The sequence below is a fragment of the Thunnus albacares genome, chromosome 18 (genome assembly GCF_914725855.1).
Source record: "Thunnus albacares chromosome 18, fThuAlb1.1, whole genome shotgun sequence".
NCBI classification, from domain to species: Eukaryota; Metazoa; Chordata; class Actinopteri; order Scombriformes; family Scombridae; genus Thunnus; species Thunnus albacares.
This window is the reverse complement of record NC_058123.1, coordinates 7413186-7435183: the sequence shown is the minus strand read 5'-3', so window position 1 is coordinate 7435183 and position 21998 is coordinate 7413186. Positions and strand designations below refer to the sequence as shown.

Below are 21998 nucleotides of genomic sequence, written 5' to 3'. Positions count from 1 at the left end.
GAAAATTGCAAGAAAAACAGTGTCTGTGTTTTGGGTTTTAGATTCTTTTTTTTGTGATTCATAGTATTTTTTGTAATGTGTAACATTTGTTGAGGATGGAAAAAGAATACAAGACCTATGACTAAATGAATAAACTCACCAGTCACGATATTGACTCAAAATAAAGCAAGAAAAGCCAAAATGAGCCGTACAATAGGTAGAGTATTACCGTGTAGTTTCATAAACACCACCTAGGAGTGGAAATCAGTTGATACTGTGAAGGCTAGAGAGCTTTTTTCCCTCCATAAGAATATCTTTATCATCTGACAACAATAATAGTAGACATGATATCCTCTGTGGGCGGTTCGCTATCTCAGGCAAGTGTCTGCAAATTGACTTGTATAGAAGTGAAATAAATTAAAAATCAGTGAGTGTCTAGATGTCAGGAACAGTAATTAAGTGGTCTAAAACACTTTGAAAAACGTTCAATAGTAATATGAAGTGCACATATTTTGTAGTAGATGGGCTTGAATTGCACATTACACAATAATAAATTAATATTTATAATGAATAATAGAAAATGCTTGTAATGTAAGTGGTAATTCATTCTTCAGGAACATGTTTTCAGCCACGTTAACAACACATTAGAACAAAAATATTTAATATTTAAAGTCTGCGGTTCGATTCAGGTTGCAGACCTTTGATGCACCTCTCTCTACCCGTGTTTCCTGTCTTTCTACACTTTCAACTTTCAAATAAAGGCCAGAAAAAATAATATTTAAAAAAAAACAGAAACTGAAAGAGTCTAACATCTTTCTTTCTTCAGGATGTTTTTGAACTAAGCCTTTAAACAGTTTTAAACTATTAATTCATGGGAAGAGAGAGATAGGAAATCACATCCAATAAGGGTTGCGGTTCATGGTCAGCACCTTAAACCCCCATTAACTACTGTCCATTTTATTCTAAAGGTTCATGCTATACAGTATGAACTGAATATATTCTCTATGTGTTATGAACACAGTCTACTTAACTTTGTTCCATCTCTGTGCCAACATTGTTAATCCTCCTCTCTGTCTGCTCAAGTGTTTACTTGAACAGGAAATGGAAATGTATACATGTGGATAAAAGATGGCCCCACTTCTATTAAAGATTTCAACTCATGAAGTGCCAGTGAAACAATAAGATCTGATAATTCAGATACTGAGGCTGCATCTGTTCTGTTTTAATCTTTTTTATCTTGCCTTGTTGTGCTGAGGTTTGAGGATAAAGGAGGGTTGATTAAAGTGGATGAATGATAGAAGGAGCACTTGGTGCCATCTAGCTGTCAGCCCTGGGAGCTGAATGTGGACATTTTTTTTCAGTTTTGCAAAGAACATTGTTTTACAGTATCTCTGACACTAAACTTGGTGCATTCGTTCACTGTACACGTACTCTCGTCTCAGTTTGAGGTGTGCTGGTGTTGTGGTTATGTAATGTTGGGATTGTCAGTGATCTCTTAATGGGATTTTCCCCCTTCTGGCCCTAATTTAACCCTTTGACATCCTGCTCGCCCGCACAGGGTCAAGGACTTCAGCTTTACACAGCTAACAAGAGATCACAGCTAGGATTTTTATGTTACCGCTGTGCCATGTGACCTGTACTGTGGACAGTTGACAGCAGTTCAAAGTATAGCAAAGCATGTTAACAACCTCAATCTTGTTGTTGCTCTGCAGGAAAGTACCTTCTGCTGCCCACACATCCCCAGCAGACACAGACAGCATGCCAGCCGTCATCTGAGATCTCTAACCTGCTTCGTATGTGTTCCCGGAACCTTGGAAAGTCGGACCCCTCCCTGACTTCCAGCCTGGTGAGTACTTCCTGAATCGTGACCCTAGTACAGTATTCTGCATCCTGATCCAGTCAGAATGATCCCATTACCTCATCTTTTGCACCTGCAGATTAATGGGTGGAACAGAGTTTGGTCAAAACAAAAGCTGCTCTGGTGTGAATTTCCCTGAAGCAGTTATGTGAAGCAGTAGGGGCTTTTCTTAAAAGATTAATTTGCATAAATATCAGTCAAAAGTTTTGACACACCTTCCCATTCTCTTGAAATATGTCCAAACTTTTGACTGTTACTGTATCATTGCAATATCTGAGGAAATATTCAAAACATTTTCCTGAAATAGGTATACATGGTTGGCACATTTAAACTAATGTGACAGTAGTGGATTGAGTGGTGGAAACTTTAAAAACAGGGTTTAAACTTAAAAACGCATACCCACAACAATAGATACATATGTGTTGTATTTTCAGCAGATATCCTTGTAAAACCAACCCCTGCTTAAATCCTACTTAAAGTTTTTGCAGAGAAATTAAGTAGTGTAAAATGTTTTAATTAATGCATAAACTTTATGGACCTAAAATTAGTATTTTGTTGCATTGTAAAATGTATGCAATAATGCACCAAACTGTATTTATACAGCATAAAGCAAATTGATGAAAGAATTCAAATTTGCTATTTGAATCAAAGGAATGCTGCGTTAAATGCTTATGATACAAACACCCACGATTGAGATGAAATAAAAGTCTAAACATGGCAAAAACACATTTTTAAAAAGTGCTAAATGAATTATGAACAGAATGATGTCATGACAGACAGAGGTGACCTTCAGCGTGGTCTTACTCTGCTCTTTCAGATGACACTGATAGAAACTCCGATGGGCCGTATCGTGATCGCGTCTCAGTGTGAGATGCAATCAAAAGCAACAGCTAATCCAATGCCGTTCAGCTATGAGTCATTCCCAGCGTGTGCTCGGTATCTGTTAGAGAAAAGGTTAATCTAATATAAAGCGTGTGTCGCTTGTGTTTGTATGTGCACATTTAAGTGTATGTGTGTGTGTGTGTGTGTGCTTTTAGAGTAACGGTATATTTCCGTAACTGACACTTACACCATTAGTGATCTGAGTGGGTCGACCCAGAAAAAGGTGCTGTAACCTGAACTAGAAGGGTCTAACTGTTTCTCAGATGGCTCATGACATCATGCTGACCCTCTTTACACAATAACATAATGCTGCTATTAAAGTATGTGATCCTGATGACTAATTTTGAGACATAGATGCTGGGGGGGGAAAAAAAAGCAGACATAGCGTCACATTTATTTGTGAACTTGGATAACACAGCCTTAATGACTTGAGTTATAATTTGAGGCACACCAGGTGATTGCAACGCTTCACTATGTGGATGTAATGAAGTTAAGTCTAGGTGTAATGTAGTACAAAATATCTTAATTATTTCCCTACACTGGGGGGCGCTAGTGCATCATCACTATTTGCAACTAAAACACATGTATCCTTGTAAAAGCCACAAATTAATCCCTTTGGTTATTGTGCCCTGCAGAGAGAGTGAGAATACATGATGTCTTATAAAATAGACGTTCTCCAGTGGATGTGTTGATTCAATTTAAAATGAGGACTTAAATTGAATCAAGGATACTTTATGTTTTTATTTGAACTGACCCTAATAGGCTTTTATTTTACATGCAAACCATCAGAGGAAGGTTAGAGCGTGAGATCAGTTGCACAGCAGCTCGTGTTTAGCTGGTAGGGATCCAGTGTCTTGCTCAAGGACACTTTAAGCAGGGGAGATGCTTGTGGCTATGGAAGCTCTTTAGCTTCATGCAATTCCTCCATGCACCCAGGGATGAATAAACTGTGATATAAAGAACTCAGCTTTATCTGTCTAGACAGATTTGCATAGATCTACTAACACATGTATCAGGTCACATTTAGCTAAAAGGGTATTTTATATAAAAGGGCACCTGTGGCTCTCTGATCCCACAGTCAAAAGTTAAAGTCAGAGAGAGAGGACTCACTCTCACTTTCCAGGTGAGGCTGTGAGGTCCTGGGTTCTGACAGATCATACTTTTTTTTTTTTTTTTTTTACAATATATATGTTTTTAGGGAATTTTAGGCCTTTACTGTAACAACAATAGAGACAGGAAACAAGGAGAGAGAGAGATGAGAATGACATTCAATAAAAGGTCTGCTGCTGGAATCTGACCATGGTTATTTGGCATGCATCTTAACGAGTAGGCAACTGGGGCAAGCCTATACTTCATTTATAACAGACTGCAGATAGGAGAATAGATAGATAGTTAAAGTTGGGCCCGTCGCTGAGGCTCATTGCTTACCCCTAACAACCTACACCATATGGCCCCTGTCCACTTCCCAAATGAATTTTTACATAAAAAGAAAAGAAAAAAAGAGCCTGAGTAGCAGCAATTGATGCATCCACTGTGATGCGTGAAAGTTCACCTTAAGTACTGAGGAACATTTTCACTGACCGCTGTTGATTGATGCACCATGCACATAAGGCACAGCTGGTCCTGAATAAAGGGCGAGTCCAGACTCTAGTGGTTTATCTGCACCCAAAGTTTTTGTGATGGTATTGTGGAAGTCTTTTGTGCAAAACTGTCACTAAGTCTAACTGTAATGCTGTGGTTTTACTGCATAAATTACAAATGCATTGCATGCATAGATTGGTTTAGCAAAAAAAAAAAGACAGTTAAAGAATATTGTTTATTTTGCATAAGGACCACGATGCAACAGGTACAGCAGCCCCTCACATAATTTAAATGAACTAGTTAATCAGTTTCTGCCTGTATACTGTCCAACAATGATATCGAAATGGAAATTTTTCCTTTTAATGATTATTGAATTCTTTCAAGGATTAAAAATGATTAACTATAAGTGCTTAACTAACTGTTTCTAACTGCCAAATTTTAAATGAATAATTTCATTCTACAAATGTTTTTTCCCCTTTTAGCATCGTCCCACACTTTGGGTCATTTTAATGTTTCTGTAGCCTGCAGTTCAAATGTTATCATATGCGTATTCTTATTCCTAACACTGTGTCCATGCCCCTGGTGACTCTGTGGTTAGCAGCATGAGAAAATTAAATGCTGGTGACGCATCGAATGGCTGATGTGTTGCTACATCTTAACAGTATCATTTGGAGTCGGCTGCACTGACACCTCAGGGGTGCATCTACAGCCACTGTATTATCCTGCCTTCAGTACAGGCTTAGAAAATATGGTGAATTGGTTGACCTTGGGAGAGGATTGAAAGAGACAAACACCTCAGCCGCTGAATGGAAAACACTGTTTTCCTCTCAGATTTTTAATTCTCAATTAGAAAAGTAAGATTGTGAATTCTCTGTTTTTTTTTCTGTTTTGGAGAGATTCTTTTGTAAAGCAAAGATGATGACAGTCGGTTATACAGACAGATTTATACAGACATTTGTCATAATATTGCTTGGTTGAAGCACACCAGTCCCCGGCCTTTTCTGACAGTGAATGAATGGAGGGCTGCCAGCACACAGACTGTGTTGCGAGATTGTTGTCAGTTTTAACTACAGTCAGGTTTGCCAGATATCTCCATGTCTGAGGAGATTTAATTGGCTGTTGGATTTGGTTAGTGTTCATTCAGTTTGAAATGGGCAAATTTGAAATGTAGTTGGTTTAAATTCAGGCTATATTATTGTTTTTTAACTAGAAACACTAGAAAAATGCCATTATAATCTAGTTAAGTTTATTTATTTGACATGGACATCACAATAGCTTTGGGACTGAAACATACAATTATGCACAGGCACCAGATGCACTGTGTTTAGTTTTTGCAGAGGAATGCTAAATTATTAATTAAACATATCCACAGGAGGCTTTTTTTTTAAAAAAAAAAAAAAAAAAAGAAAAAAGTTAGAATATAAAGTTAAGATGTAAAGAAGAAAAGAAAGGAAAAACAAGAAAACAGACACAAATACATACATAAAAATACAAGTGTGTCTATACAGGGGTAGCTATTAGGTGTGAGAACAGTGTTGTTTCTCTTTTAGCCATGATTTAAGACCTCTGCTGAAAACATTAAAATTGTGTTGCATTTTCAACCCGGTGGGTAGACAGTTCCATCGTTCTGCTCCTTTTAATAGAGAAAACTGATTGTCCAAATGAGGTTTTGCACATTGCAATGCGGCAGTTACCATTTATTGAGGCTCGTGCGCTGATTCTACTGGAGTGCTGGTGTCTTGTAACAAATTCATTAAGCAAGGAAGGAGCATGACCATGTAGGCATTTAAAAAATAAGCTTTAGGTTGGAATAGCTTATGAAGCTTTCAAAACTGAACATATTGTGTTTCTCTAAGATGTGACAATGGTGCCACCTCATTGGTTTCTTGTGCATGATTTTTATTGTCTGATTATATAGTGATATGATGGCTTGTGACCAGGGAGTGATGCAGTATGATAGGTGTGAGAATATCATGGCATGCTGTTAAAAGATTGACTGCAAGGGCTTCCAGGAAAATGTAGAGCTTAATTTGAGTTCAGTATTCATTCAGTTCTGTTTCTCAAAGCTGCTGGCAAATATTTTTTATTGAAAATGGGACTTAGCTGGACAATCGGACTATAGCTGTATTAACTTCAGTGACAATGAGCATATATGTAGGTGTCCTCACTGCTGCTTTGTGAGTTGATGAAATGCTTTTTCCATGTGGACTTTTGCTACTCTACAATAATCCATTTATGTGATAGTAGATGGTTTTGCATTGAAAAAAAATCCTTTCTGGTAGTTCCATATGGTGGTCTGCACCAGTTTGTTAGTTAGCTTAAAGGAGACCTATTATGCTTTTCCTTATTTTCAGTCATATATATAATGTCAAAATGTCAAATGTTCATGTTAAAAGTGGCCAACGTGTCAAATAATGAGGTAAACATATGACCTGTGAGCAAAAAGCACCGGCTTCAGACTGCTCTGAACGCTCGGTTTTCAAAGATATTTTCTACTTTCAGTCCGAGCCGACATCAGCTTGTGAGGGATTTCTTTATATGGTCATCTGCTTCACGTACAGCACGTGTGTTCACTGCCCTGCTAGGCTTACATTATGGCATTTTTCCATTGTTTTTAGGATAGTCATGCTGAGCCATGACTCCATTACACAGCAGCGCAAAGTAAAATAAGTAGTTTGCCTGTTGGAGGTGTGCTGATTGTCTGCTCTTTATCAAACATCATCATCATCATCGCTGTGACTGTTTCTGCTTGTACTATTCCTCCCTGCATTATTTCTAACTGAGCAAATTCTCCAAATATGTTGTTGTCTCGATGAGGAACACGTTTCACTTCCTGTAACTTCTTCACAATAAAAGTTTCACGGTATGTGGTCATTTAAAAGCTTGTAATCTGAAGCAGTAAAGCGGGAAGTGTTGGGTTTGCATCTACGGCAACTTTACATGACTGTGATATGTGCTGCCCCTCAGCAGACTTCCAGAAAGCTGGTCAATCAGAGCATAGTGGGCTTATCGGGAGGGGGGCCTTAAAGAGACAGGGGCAAAGACTGCCTGTTAAGAGACAGAGGCTGAACTGAGAGGCTGCATAAAGGGCAAATATAAGATAAATAAGGAGTTTTTAGAACTGTGAATCATGCAAAGCTACTCTAGTGGAGTCCAAAAATAAAAATTTAGAGCTGGAAATGAGCATGATAGGTCCTCTTAAAATCTTTTTATTGGGTGACAACACTGAAGTCAGTCGACACTCCTGCACAAAATAACGGCTGCCTGTTTGTTTTACTTACTGTTGTCAAAGATAAAATTACATTTTTTCCAGTTTACAGTTCGTTCAGTTAAGGGCTGCAACTAATGATTATTTTCATTTTCAATTAATCTGCAGATTACTTTCTCACTTGATGAATTATTTAGTCTATAAAATGTCAAAAAGTAGTCAAATATGCCCATCACAATTTCCCAGAGCCTTAGCTGATGTCATCAAAGTGGTTGTTTTTTCCGAAGCAATATTTCAAAATCCCCCAAATTTGTAATTATAAATGCAAATTTTAGAAGCAAGAAACACTGAAGGTTTGGCATTCTTGCTTAAAAAATATGTAACAATTATCAAAATAGTTGCCGGTTTACCATCTACTGATTGACTAATCAGTGTTTCAAGTCTGGTTCAGTTTAAACAGTACAGTACAGTAAACAGATTCTTAAATACTCAACAGTGTAAAATACAGCCAATAGGAATGTGACCCCTCAGTCTCTTTTGTGTGTGCACCTTCATTTCAAGACTCCTCAGGTTCTGTCAGCCATGCCTTGCCCCTTCCCCTTGCTTCACAGGAGTCCTGTTATTGCTTTTTGCCTTTTTTTTCCCTCCTTTATGCTCTTCCATCATGCCCCTGGGTGTGCATGGCTCTTTGACTAACGTGGCATATCTCTCTTGACTGTGATGCTCTTTGGCAGAAAATCAATACTTCACTTCTGGTGTGATATGGAGATAAGACTGTCATAATCCTGATGTTGTGCCTTTGTGGACTCTCATTCTCCCTCATAATTATAGTCAGTGATGTCCTTCACTGATATCATTGTTGCTGTAGCTGTTTGCGAAGGAAGGAACTGCAGTATGTCTGTGCAAACATAAGGTGTAGTGTTGTGGTCAGAAAAACATTTTCGTTTTTAACAAATACTGTAGATTTTTCAGTCAACAACACTAAACAATATGTCTTATTCTTTATATTAGCTTACCTCTAATGGAAGAATTACATTATCCAGTCTGAGTAGACCCCTGTCCACAAAAACAAGAGAGTGGAAAAGAAGTTATCCAGATGCACTTTATTGATCTGTTTGTCTTGGCCTCTGTCTTTGTTCTGCAGCTCTGGATACATGATTTCAGCTCCAGTTTGTTGTGTATTGTAATGTTCTTTAAATGCAACCCATAATTTATATAAATAACATATTGCTGTGTGTATAAATACAATATATATTATACCAGGGTGGTGTGTGTGTGTGTGTGCTTCCTTTGAATTTAGAAACATAAAAATTAATCTTACTTGCTTCCTGCCTTCAGGCATGTGTATTGTAAACCAATTATTAGACCTACTTATTAGAAAAATAAATAATTAAAGATGAATCAGCCCGCCAAATGAATCCAAATGAATTTATATCCTAACTGCGTACACCTGAGGAAACCACTGAGGGAAAGGAATACCATATTGGCCCAAATATAAGACGAGCCACACACTTTTTCCAACAACTGTCTTTGAAAAAAGAAAAAAAAAAAAAACACACTTCCACACTAGTATCTTTGGGGAAGTTTCTCTAAGATACTATTAATCCTTAAAGCCTTTTGTCTTGTAAAAGTGAAATGATACTAGCAAACCTAAATCCCGCTTTTGTATAGCTTGTCTATCACTCACATACTCTTGCAATCCCCTGTCAGGCTCTTGTTAGAGGTTAAAATAATTTTTGCTAGCAGTTAGCATTTTTCAGACTGTTTTTTTTCCGTTCTGAGCGCCTCGTTATCTGTGAGAGCAGTAATTCTCGGTTGGTTAACAGACGGTTCAGTCCGCAGTCCGCTCCTGGAATATAATATTCACAAGTATGTTTTTAATAAGCATATAATCACCTGAAAATACGAACTGTGTTTTCGTTACCTAAGAATGAGCCCTTTATATCTACATAGGGAGCAGTCCTCTTCCACGAAGCCCGCCATGTTGCACCGTCATGTTTCTACAGTAGCCCAGAACGGACAAACCAAACACTGGCTCTAGAGAGGGCCTTGCATGTTTTTCGTGGGTTTCGTGGCCACCGTAGGTTTCTCCTACGCAGTTGGTAAAGGAGCGGGAGGGGTATTCAGTTGGTTGCAATCTGCAACCTCACCACCAGATGCCACTAAATCCTACACACTGGTCCTTTAATGCTGCAGTGTGCGTTGATCAGCTGGTCATGTTTATCGCTGCTCCTCTCAGCTAAAGTTAGTCTCTGAGTGACGGAGTAGAAAGTTCACGATATACTTCACGTTCGTCATGCAAACGTAATTATTCAGTCATTAAATCAAAACATGCTTGCAATCGCTGCCTTTTGTAAAGATGAATTACAAGATAACTGTAAACTATCCAAGTGCTGTAACATTTCTGAATCGATGCAGAATATTCCACGTCCGCATCGCAACGCATCCAAGAATCGATTTTTTTCCCCCCATCCCTACAGTGAAGCATGTTTCTGTACACACATGGGTGTGATATTAATGAAACTGTCAGTCTAAACAAAGTCGTTGCAATTGAGACGTTCAACCCCTGTCATCTGCTTCACATGAGATACAATTTTCTCTGTTTTTAGATTCAAATGCAATACCTTTATGCACAGTGTGACTTTGTGTATCTTTGGAAGTGGGGAAAATGAATTGAGAAGAAAACCTATTGGTTTTTCAGAGTGGGCTCAAGCTGACATTATTTTCATCTCATGAATTCATACATTTACATGGCTATTCCAATTTATTCAAAATTGAAAAACCAGAGAGGACTTGAGGGTGATGCATTGGTTCTTTTTGGTGACTATCTTTGCACTTGTTTTTCAAGGTTAAAGACTGTCCTCATCCATTGGGAGGCTGGCTCTACATGGTTTTATCATGGCTGGATATTTAGATGGATTCTTTGCACTGCTTTGTATGTAGGGAATCGACAAAGCTGAGAAACCCGACTCTTTCTTTCCTCAGCGCTCTCTTCACAGGCCGTGTCTCTTCTCTGCCTGCCTTACATCTGCGGGTTGCCTCTTGGTCTGATAAGCTCAGGCAGAGCAGAGGCTGTGGGTCACTCAATCAGCACTCTCTGCATGCTTTCAGTGCCAGCTCTCTCTTTTTTCTCCAAAGGCAAAGGAAACAACCTCAGCTGCCCACCTGCCAGGAGGAAATGAGTCACAGACAACCCCTGGACTTTTCCCAGAGGCTATTCTGTGGCCCCGCTCCAAGGCCAATGACACACATGCTCTGTCTTCATGGCTGCCCCGAAACCCACCTCAAAGCGGCTTTATTTAGTGCGATTTTTTTTTTTCTCTAAAAACAGAAAATAGTGAAAACAGCCATCACAGTTTCTCATAGCCCAAGATTATTTTTTCACATTGCTTTTTTTGTGTGCAACCAACAGATAAAAGCTTGAGGCAGCAACTATTATTTGTTATATTTTCTTGATAAATGACTTACAGTACATGATTAACACTTGATTTTCTGTCAATCAACTAAATAGGTTAATTGTTTTTAGTGCTACTATAGTGTCTGCAGTGCTTGTTACAGCCACTGTATGCAGTAGAGAAATATTCCTCCCCTGTGTTACTGCCGTTTCTCATCTTCATTCTTGGTCCAATTTGGCATTTTTCTTAATTGTTCCTCTAAGCAGCCGCAGACGGAGCAGTGACTTGAGACCAGTCGGTTGAACATAACAGGATTCTTTAATTCCCTCAGGTAATCTGGAGGGCATTGTTCAAGCTGAAAAAGTTGACTACTGTAATCCTCGTCCTCTGAGGTATTAAGGGTTTATACAAAAAGGAAAAAAAAAAAAAAAAAACAGCCTGATTACCCATGTGCAGACCTGGGCTTTCTACTTTTGACTTTCTTATCAGCACGGAAGCACAAATGACTGTCGCCCTAGTCCTTGTAACACTCCCATCAGCTGTCTGTTGTACAGGTGTCAAAATGGGAGAAGTTGACGTTAGTAGTAGTCACCTGTCTGACAATCCCGTGCACCCCCCCCCCCCCCCCCCCCACCAGCCGTAGTGGGTAGCTGTCATTCAAGGCCATACTCTCTAAGAGAAATCATTTGAGCTTGGCTGGAGATGAGGAGAATGGAAGAGGCCCACTTAATATTCACAGAGCAGTACCACAGTGAATGGAAATGAGTGAGAGAGAGAGAGAGGGTGAAAGAAGAGAAGGAGGGGAGGGTGATGGTGGTGGTGTTGGGTGGGGGGGGGGGGGGGGGGGGGGGGGGGGGGGGGGCAAAGAAAAACACAGACTGAAACAGAATGCAAAATTGCAGAAGAGAATTGGCAGCATGGTATCGGAAACAACTTATTTTCCAAAATGCTAATAATTCATGAGGTTGTGGGACATCGAGTTAGCGAGTGTGAAGATCTGTGGCCGCTCGCTGACTGCCTCAAAACTCATCTCTGTGCAGAGCTTTCAAAAATCCAGAAGCAGCGCGTGAAATCGTTGCAAACCGACACAGGATATGCAGTTGCCTACATAACAGGTTGAGCAGGGAAGTGCGGTTGATTTCAGCATGACAATGATCCGGTATTGGGTTGTTTTGGAATGAAGGAAGTAAATTGGCCCGCAGCAGTTTGTGTGATATTTTCACAGCAGGTTTGAAAGGTCTTGGGCAGAAAATTTTATAACTTAAACAGCGAGAGTGGCTATTATTTTTCTTCCCTTTCCCTCTCCTCCTCCTCCTCCTCCTCCTCCTCTACATTTAATGTCAGCTGTACTCTCCTTTCACTAGCCTAACCTTCAGGTGCACACTTTGTAGTCTTCATGCGACTCATTGACTGCAATAAGACCGGGGAGATTGGTTAGGCTGCCTGCCGCAGACAGGATGCCAGATTCATTGTTGAGGTTGAGGCAGAACAATACTGGGAAGGATATCCTCTCATTTTCATGGTCACCTAGGGTGCCCAAAAAGCGTGGCTGCTCAGAGAAATGAGTCTTGGGGCTCCCACTTGTCCCCGGCACACACACTCCCCCCCCCCCCCACCACCACCACCACCTCCATCACCCCACCCGTTGCTACGCTAAATTAGAACTGCCTATCTTCTCCCTTCTCCCTGGTTCTCCCTCCCTTTCGCGCTCTCTCTCTCTCTCTCTCTCTCTCTCTCTCTTGCTCCATCTCTCTCCTTCACTCCTGAAGTTACAGAGGAGAGGAACAAGAGGAGGTGTCAGCTGACTGCCCCCCTCCAATCAGATAAGTTCTGATGGAAGTGTTTAGCAGCTGCTAAGATCAGATTTAGCCTGAGGGAGGGAGGGAGGGAGGGAGGGAGGGAGGGAGGGAGCAGGAGGCTGGAGCTAGGCAGTGCAGCATGGCTATGCACCGGTAAGGAGGCATGACAAGTCGGGCTCCATACCATGGACGAGTCCAGCATTCTGAGGAGACGAGGGTTACAGGTAGGCAAGCAAATGCAGCTCCGTGCCTGTTACTGCAGCTGTATGTGTGTGTGTGTTTGAGCTGCAGGGTGACTTTGTACTGTATATATGCTTGGTTTGTGAGGCTCCTCCATCGGTTGCTCTTCTTAACAGAACACAGTTAGGACTTTGAGACCTTTTTTGTGTTAACACTTGGCAGTACAGAGTGAGCGTTTCAGTAGATACTGAAGAGAATATTAAGGATATCCACCAACAGTTGACTTGTAAACAGGCTCCAAATGTTTTCATCAACACTACTTTGTTTATCTGTACGGTTATGGAAATCATAGTTTAGGTGGTTATGGATTTGCATCCGAACAGTGTTACTTTTAAACAACCTCGAATTATTTGTCACCTTTCATTTGCGTCAGCAGCTGTCAGAGGGAATGAAAGGTGTGTATTCACGGAGCTGAATTGATTATGCTGTGTGAAAGGCTTTCTTATACTTTATTGACTTTTTATGATAATGGAGCGCACAGCGTGTTCCTTTCAAAAAAATCTTGATTGAAGTGTAAGCTGAGTTCAAGACAACAGTCGAAACAAATGATCTATTTATTTGTATTATTGCTGCCATCACTCTGCGATAACATGAGATATAAATTGAAGTGGGAAGGGAGGAAAGAGTGTTCTGAAACATGAAATTGGATGTACTCCACACCTCAAGTCATGTCATTTTTTATCCAAGACCTTTCAGACATTAATCATTTCCTCCAGCCGAGCTGACAAACTCTGCAGTAGGTGTTACAGTAAGCGTAAATTGGACTTGATTCATAATTTTTACCCGCTGCAGTTTTGGCCACTTCCAGAGTAAATTGATAAACATGTGTAAAAGGAAGCCTTTTTACAATTCAGCTCATACTACTGCATGTGTTTTGAATCACAAAGCCCCTGTGATCCATTGTATGTGTCATTTGTTTTAATTAGGCTGCTTTTTGCTGATGAATTAAACCAATAAAACTGCATTTATGCGCTAATTTTTCGTTTCATGATTAACAAAGGTATGTTTTGCTTGTTTGAGAATTTATTTCCCCTTTTTTTTATTTTATATAGCTGTTCAACAAACATTTGACTTTCTTGCTCACAAATTTAATGTCAATGTGTTCCTCTGTGATTATGAATCTTATTGAAAATTAGAGTTTCTTTAATTTTTTTTCTTAATGGATTTCTCCACAGAGAGCAATGACATTTTTTTTTTGTAATTACATTTATCAAAAGCTTCCAAACAGTAATTTTGTGCCCAGTTGCCCTAATCTCTGTTCCTTTTGTTGGACACCAGTACCTTCTTCCTTGCTCTTTTTCCACACAAGACATTGTATCAGACTTCTTTATGCGCCCCTTAAACCAATCGTAACGGCCGCTCCTGTGGTTGAGCTGCTGTAGCGCTCTTGCTCTCACATTCAAAAGGAAACATGGAAGTTAGTTTGTCAGGCAAATGAATGTAGCTGTTTCAGCCCCACAATTTCCCATTCATTCTGAGGCCAGGAAAGGGATGACATCATTCGAGTCTGACATTGTTTATGTTGAGTGGATGGCTAGAAATGGACTCTTACAAGAGGGCGTGGGGGCTTCTGGCCTCAAGGGAAATGTTGACAGATATTGATGTTACATTAGTATTTGGTTCTTCGCTGTTTTGTTATCATGATTAAAACAAACAAACCAAAAGTCATGTGGTTGGTTTTACAAAGTTATGTTTTAATTTGAGCAGAAGAAGATACTGAAAGTTAAGTAGCATGTTATTCTCAGTTGTTTACATGTTGCAGCTTCCTGTGCATTAAGTTCTATTTCTGCCTCTCATCTAAAATGCCAAAAATTTCACCAGAACCAAGTTTGGCGTTCATCTCCCAGTGTTGGTGACACCCTTCTAAAAAAAAAAAATCACATATCACAACATCCTGAAATATTAATCTTTTTCTGCAATCTTGCTTGATGAGAATCAGTGCAGCAAAGCAAAGCAAGATATTTATGGTATGAGCACATTTGTGCTACTGGAAAAAAAAAAAAACAACTTTTAATGTGACATTCAGTAATGTTAAAGAATGTGAAAACAATGTCAGATTTTTTTGACTTGATCTTCAATCATGAAGAACAAGAAGGGAAAGCTTTTAGAGTGCATGTTGATGCCTAATGAACGTGACAGTGTGCAGAATTTATTTTTAGACTTGTCGAAAACAACCGCAGACTAACAAACAATACACGGGAGAATTATTGCTTCCCAGTATCAGACCCATTAATGAGTTCTCTAAATAAATGGTTCAGCTCAGTTCAGTCTATCAGTGTCGTCTGTAGCTTCTGCTCGCTTGTCTGGAGACAAATAAAGAAAGGTGAAGATTGAGACGGAGTAGAATTAGGTGAAGTTATATGTTTGTGATGTTCTTGTAGCAGTGTGTTGAGTGACTTTTCTGGAATTTACTTATTTTATATATGTATTTCTGCTAAATACGAATGAGTGGATCATTTGCAGGGTGGTGTGATGCACTACTGTAATTACTTTCTCTATAAAAGTAATTAACTTAATTCCTACAAGAGAATGCTTCCAGTTTTAATTTTGTAGAATGTCAATAGACATATCATCAGTTGCTTAGTTGTATACCTTAATCTATGTGTGTTCAAAATATGTGTTAAACTCTTCAAGTGTAATGATCCAAATATGCTTGCTGGTGATTTTGAAGACAACTTAAATCCTTAGAAATATGTTAGTATCCGTATCAAGGTGTGTAATGATGATTTTCAAGTGTTACAAGCACTTCTGCAGTCTGGTATCGATGGCGCGTAGCCACTGTGTTCCCTCATTATATAGAATTTGTTGGATTTATATAGTTTTTAATGATCCCTATAGGAGTTACACATCCCCTTCATCTTAATTAGGAGCAGCCTGTCACAAGCTACTGCATTGCATTGTGAGCTTTACTGTACTTCTGACATCTAAGACACTGGCTCATAATAAAAGGTAGCTACCCAGATGAGTGCAGTGACACTGTGTGCCTCCGAAGAGCCGTTTGTGTGAAGTGTTGTGAGCCAGCTAGTGAGATACACCCTAGCTGACAAAACATGATGGTGTAGCGCCAGAGAAGCCATCTAGCTGCACAGTTAAGAGCATTTTATCAGAGCTGACCCATAAACCCTGTTTATATTAACATAACGGAGAGTAAAAACTTATATTCCAGTGAGAGAATCATTGAGATAGGGGTTTTTTTGTGCTAATTTGACAACAATGACTACTGCTTTACTGAAGCACCAAGGAAAAGCTCTCATCTGGGAGAGACGAGTGAATAGCACAACCTTTCTTTAACTAGAAGAGGCAAGCAGCCTCTCCGCTGAAGTGTCCTTCTGTAAGAGGTTGAGTTTCTCTCAGCTCCAGCAGTCCTTTATTGTTGCTGTGAATGAGGTCAGATCTAAAGATGAAGTTCTCCTTGAGGTTGAATAATGACAGGAGGAGAACATTTGTCATCACCAGGAAGTTAAAATTGATAAGATTGTAATGTCACATGCTTGCAGTAACCAAACTATAGTACTTTGTGTTTTGAGGGTGTTTGAACAACTTGAAAACTCTTAAATAATTGCACAAGAACATATCTAAGAAGTTTGAATTTGATGTTTTTAAGTAATTTAAATAAACAGCTTCTTTTAACAGCTGCAGAATAGGGCTGTGTGATATGACGAAATGATGGTCTGGTCTGTGCAGTAGAGACTCACAATGAGCTGAAGTGAGTGCACGTAAATAAGGTAAATAACATAAATAAACTATGTCTCTACCATGTTTTGCTGTCATTTATGGTGGTGCTAGTTTCTCTCCTCCCCTCTCTGTGGTTCAGCGAGGGCGGGGCTGCACACACAGCGGAGCAGAGGAGAGGCAGTGAACCAGGTGAAGTACTCAAGTTGACGAGAGCTACACTCCTTATGTTACTGTAAGTGCAATAAAAGCTTTGCAAGTAAAAGGCCAATAAGAGTAATTTATTACTGTAATACATGCAAAAGATGGACAGGCTCCTAATGAGGAAAAATATTGCAGTAAAGAGTGGGATTTGCAACACAATGAAATAAATGATAGAGCATAAAATGAAATGATAGTCGTTTTTCTATCGTCACATGATATATATCGTAATAACACACAGCCCTACTACAGAAGAGATGTCTATGCAGGGTGTGAACTGCAGGGGAGCCAGAGGGAGCTCGGTTAATAAGACATGAGCTCCCTTGAAAACATGATATGTGAAATTTTGGGGGGTCTCTAAAATATTGACAATATGCTATTTTTGCCATGCATTTCTATTTTTATGTATCTTCATCGTCATAGATCATACGTAAAAAATTAGGCTATTACTGATGTATGATTCATGCATGAGGGTGATTGATCACTAATTCACTTTAATAAAGATACCAGCATGCATGATATACTTGCCATCACCATCAAAGCGTGGTGGTGCAATATAATAAACTTCACACTTTAAAAAAACTTTTAGTCCCACTCAGTCTGCAGATTACTCCGCATTTCTCCAAATCGCCATTACTCATTTCTAGTGGTCAGCATACAGATATGTCAAAAAGAAAACAAGGAAGCTTACTTACTTCAAAATGAAATGGTGTACACAAAACTCCTGCTAATAGTGTTTAAAATTATATACAATAGCAGCAAACCACCTCTTTTTTGCTCTACTAGCAGATTAATGTGGTATAACGACGAGCACTCCATCTAACAATCTGCATTTTTATTTCTCAGTTAATTATTATTCTGATCATGTTTTTGGCAAAGTTAAATTTTAATTCTAGTTTCCATATTAGCTCTTCTTGCGTCGCAGTGTTAGGAGGAATGTTGTAATTTACCAAAAAGCACATTCTTCCTGGTAAGTGACTGATTTAAATAACCTTTCTGCTAATGGATAAATACAACTAATAAATTATAGATTAGCGGAGGTTTTTATGGGTAAAATTTGGCCATAAAAAAAGTATAATATTTTGCACGCAAGACAAAACAACAGGGGCACCCAAGAGAAGGATGGGGGGGTATCAAGTTCTGTTTGTGCTAAAATAATGTTGTTATGTGCTGTTAATGGATTTTATAGCATTTGTTTATTGTGTTTTTTCATTTTTTAGTACACATTACTCGCCGTTATTCGTCTTGTGGCACCAGTTGTTAGCAACTCTCACTTGGAGTTCGCATCTTTCTGATGTCCTTAACAGCACTCACTGTTCAAATTGGACCCACGTCGTTGATATGCCGTTTCCATTTGCCAATCCTCTGTCATCTCTCCAGCTGTTCGTCCCCTCTGTTGTTCTAGTTTGTACATCACTTCTGTCATTTGCATTTGCTCCCATCAAAACTTCAACAGACGCCAGTCCACATTAAACAGTCGGTGAAGACGTCAGTTAGATGCAAATGCTTGTGACTAATATGCTAGAACAATAACAGTATTCATTTTGATAAACACAGTCTCATCAACTACAAGACAATGTGCAACAGCAATGACACGTGTAAACACAGTAATGTATCACCAAACAGTAATACATATTATCATATTAAACAGTATTAAACACATTTTGGCAAAAATAGAGCCACATATTGTTGAGTAAGATGTATATCATTGTTGTCTTAATGGACATAGTTAGCGATGAAAGCTTTGAAAGTATTAATAACTAAATTATAAAAAAATTGAACTGTCAAGATTGTCAATTGAGACTGGTAATCACCTTCCCTAAAACACAGCAGTTATTAGTGGCACCTTAATTAATGTTCACAATCTGCTGCTAGTATGACATAGTACATAACAGGTGTAGCCTACTGATTTAAACGCCTTATTTTTCAAAATATCGATATGATTTGCATTGGGATAAAATGCAATATCTTCCAAAATTGTCATGACACAATCAGCTATTGTAAGTCATTAAGTGATGTCTTTTCCTCACAGACACTGACTGCAGAGAGCAATTTAACAAGACAGCAGCTTTATTTTAGCTTTTATAGAGTTAACATTAATTAGCTACAGGTGATATAATCTGCCGCCGGTGACATTTGTCATTTTAAGTGTTGTAAACGTCAGCCTGCTACGGTTTTGCCTCAACTTTTCCCACTTGTAAAATGACGTGCTAGCAAACATACGATGTGATCGCTCAATCAATGTCACCTGCGAAGCTAAATAAGACTGACGCATCTCATCTCGTAATTATACATGAGGGTCTAAACAGTTATCTCACTCATTAAATGCGTGGCATGTTCTGTGTGAATTAGTGCCTCTGTTTGATTTCCCTGAAGCTGATATATTTCATAAAAGTGTAATAATTTCTCCTGACGTTACTGGAGGCACTCTTCATTTCAGGTGGGGGCCTCCACTATAATAAACTGCAGAAACCCTGCAATTTGTAGCTTGTGCGTTTGTAGCGTTCTTCTTCTCCAGTTCAATATGGAATAATATCACGTTAAAAATGTCAGGCAATAATTGTACATGTTCAGCACTGCCACAGTTGAGAATATCTTCATTCATTTTGGCTTCAAGATTCAATTGTCATAACATTGAAAAAGGAGGTCCTCATTAACAAAGAGAGATGATTAAATCAGAAGAGTGTTATGCACAGTGCCGGTCATGAAATGATTTGTTTCCCTGTTACAACACTGGATGAGTCAGTGGATTAAGCATTTATGACACCTAACATCCTACTACAAAGAGAAATGTGAGGATGCCAACAGATTTAATCAGGAAAGCTTTCTAACTGTGTGCTCTGCTGTTGAATCTCCCTCTGCTGGCACAGGAATCAATATGTTTCAGATGAAGCTGGGCACGATGGTGGAAAATATTACTTCAGACAGTAGATTTGGATTCACTGATGTAGTTGTCATGGTTAATACAAGTCATATGCTAACCCTATAGGAACTACATTCGATATAATCAAGGACATTGAGTGTTTATGAATATCTACGCTGTTTGTCTCCCACGTCAGGTTAATAGAGGTCAATGTATGCATGGTTTTCAGTCCATGCTATAATGTGTAATCAGTCTACTTCCTGTACTACACATGTTGGGAGCAGATAACTGTTTTTTTTTTTCATCTATTTGACCTCTCCTAATCTCCAGATACACTTGAGGTCTCTGACTTTAAAGCAGGTTTAAATTTAAGCAAAGTCTTAATTACCTTTTCTAATTCTCATAGATATTCTAAAGAACAATTGGCTTCTTTCTTCATTCAAAGCATAAAAGAAATGAACAGTGCTCACCCAGTAAATGTATAAATGAACAGTCCCATACACACAGGTAATGGCAACTGGCCCTGTTTCCTGATAACAAACGATCTTAGAAGTTAAGAGCATCTTCTGAGAGCGTTTGTACAAGCTTTCTTAGAATTTTCCGCATGTTTCCCAAAGCAGAACTTAAAAGCAAACGCACACATATGCCTTTAAGTTAATAATCGAATTGCTTATATCACAAACAGCAAGTGTTTCAGTATTCAATGGGTGCTTAATGTTCCGTCAACAGTCAGTATGTTCCTGTAAGTTTGATGAATATGCACGTCATCTATCTTAAATGTCATCCTTTCTTTATTAAACCTAAGCATGTGGCAAACAACATATGCACTGGACAAAAAAAAAAAAAAAGAAAGAAAAGGGAAGATAGGGAAACTGAAAACAGAACATCAGGAAAGCAGCATCTCAGCCAGAGGCGATTTATAGTAGACAAGAAGAAGTAGAGGAAGATAAGGAAGACAGAAACTGATGGATGAATTGTGCAAATCAGTTTTTAAATACATTTTGTGTGTCTTTGTGATAGTTTAGTTCTTATTTTGTAATTTAAACATCAGCAATCATTTTACATCAAATGTCACGTAACAGAAAGCATCAGGGGTGATGATAAAATATAGACCTAAAAATCTCTTATACTTTTAGCCTTCTACATGTGAGTGTATGAGATACTTGTTAATTTATGATCCATTTCTATGGTGAATTTTATGATCATCTTAGTCTTAAAGGGAACATATCAGGCTTTTTGGGATTTTCTGTAATTTTTATACGTTAAAATGTCAGATGTCTATGTTAAACATGGTCAAAGGTCCAAAACTTGAGGTGAACATATTTAAAAATGCTGAGTTCAGTCTGCTGTGAACGCTCCTTGTGATGACGTCAGATTGTTTGTGCATGCCCACAAAACGCCACTCGAATCTGTAGTCTTTGTTGTTAAGGTTGTTTCACAGGTTGTTCACATTGTCTGCTCTCATATATCAGATTGGACTCTGGCACGAATATGTACGGATGTATTTGAGAAGTTGACATTTTGAGTAAAGAATAAAAAAAAAAAAAGAAGTGAAATCTGGCTACTACTGTTTGTTTACGTAGCCTCTGGAGCCAGCGGAAGTCTGCAAAGGGGGCAGCTTCCTGAAGCTCAAAACAGAGCGGTCTCATCGAGAGGGGGGCCTGAAAGAGACTGGAGCTAAAACAGCAAGTTTCAGACAGGCTGAACTGAGGAGCTGCATAAGAGCCAGTCTACGATAATTAAGAACTTTTTTGAACTGTAAGTCATACATAGATATTCCAGTGAAGCCCTGGAATATAAATATAGACCTGTAAATGTGTATGATATGTCCCCTTTCAAATGATTCAGGGAAATAGGGCGCTGATCTTTACTGTGTTAGTCTAGTTTTGTGTGATATTTACCTGTGTAGTAAGTTCACAAACACTTTAGGTTATCATGTCTGTTTTTTGTCTTAAATTTGTTTTTTTGTCTTCATGAATAAAGAAAGTGCATCCCACCGCTGTGTCCTTATAACCAGGCTTCAGACTAGTCATTGAAAACGACAATTTAGTGGTCCATGAGAAGTTATTGTTGGTTTCCTAACAGCATTGTTGTCGAGACTGTAGAGACAAAACATTAAACATTTATTTTTAGATTTTTTGTGTCCATTTGTCAGCCTACAATCTTTCTCCTTATTAAAATTACATGTTGCTCAAAGGTCCAATTTACTGAATGTCACCAATGAAGGTTACCAACGCTGAATCGGTTTAGCCTCTAGTCAAGTTGATCCAAAGTGATCATGCTTAATAATTACAGGCAAACTGAGCTAGCATCCAGATGC

The 21998-nt window shown here is 38.8% G+C and overlaps 1 protein-coding gene across 2 annotated transcripts in view; it reads left to right on the top strand.

The window, feature by feature from the left end:
* The window catches only part of mast4 (microtubule associated serine/threonine kinase family member 4), a 104561-nt gene that overhangs the window by 22658 nt on the left and 59905 nt on the right, over window positions 1–21998 (top strand). For both annotated transcript variants that reach the window (XM_044332898.1, XM_044332897.1), the window contains exon 3: window positions 1692–1825. In XM_044332898.1, coding sequence (XP_044188833.1) covers window positions 1692–1825 — 134 coding nt within the window. The remainder of the gene's footprint in view (window positions 1–1691; window positions 1826–21998) is intronic.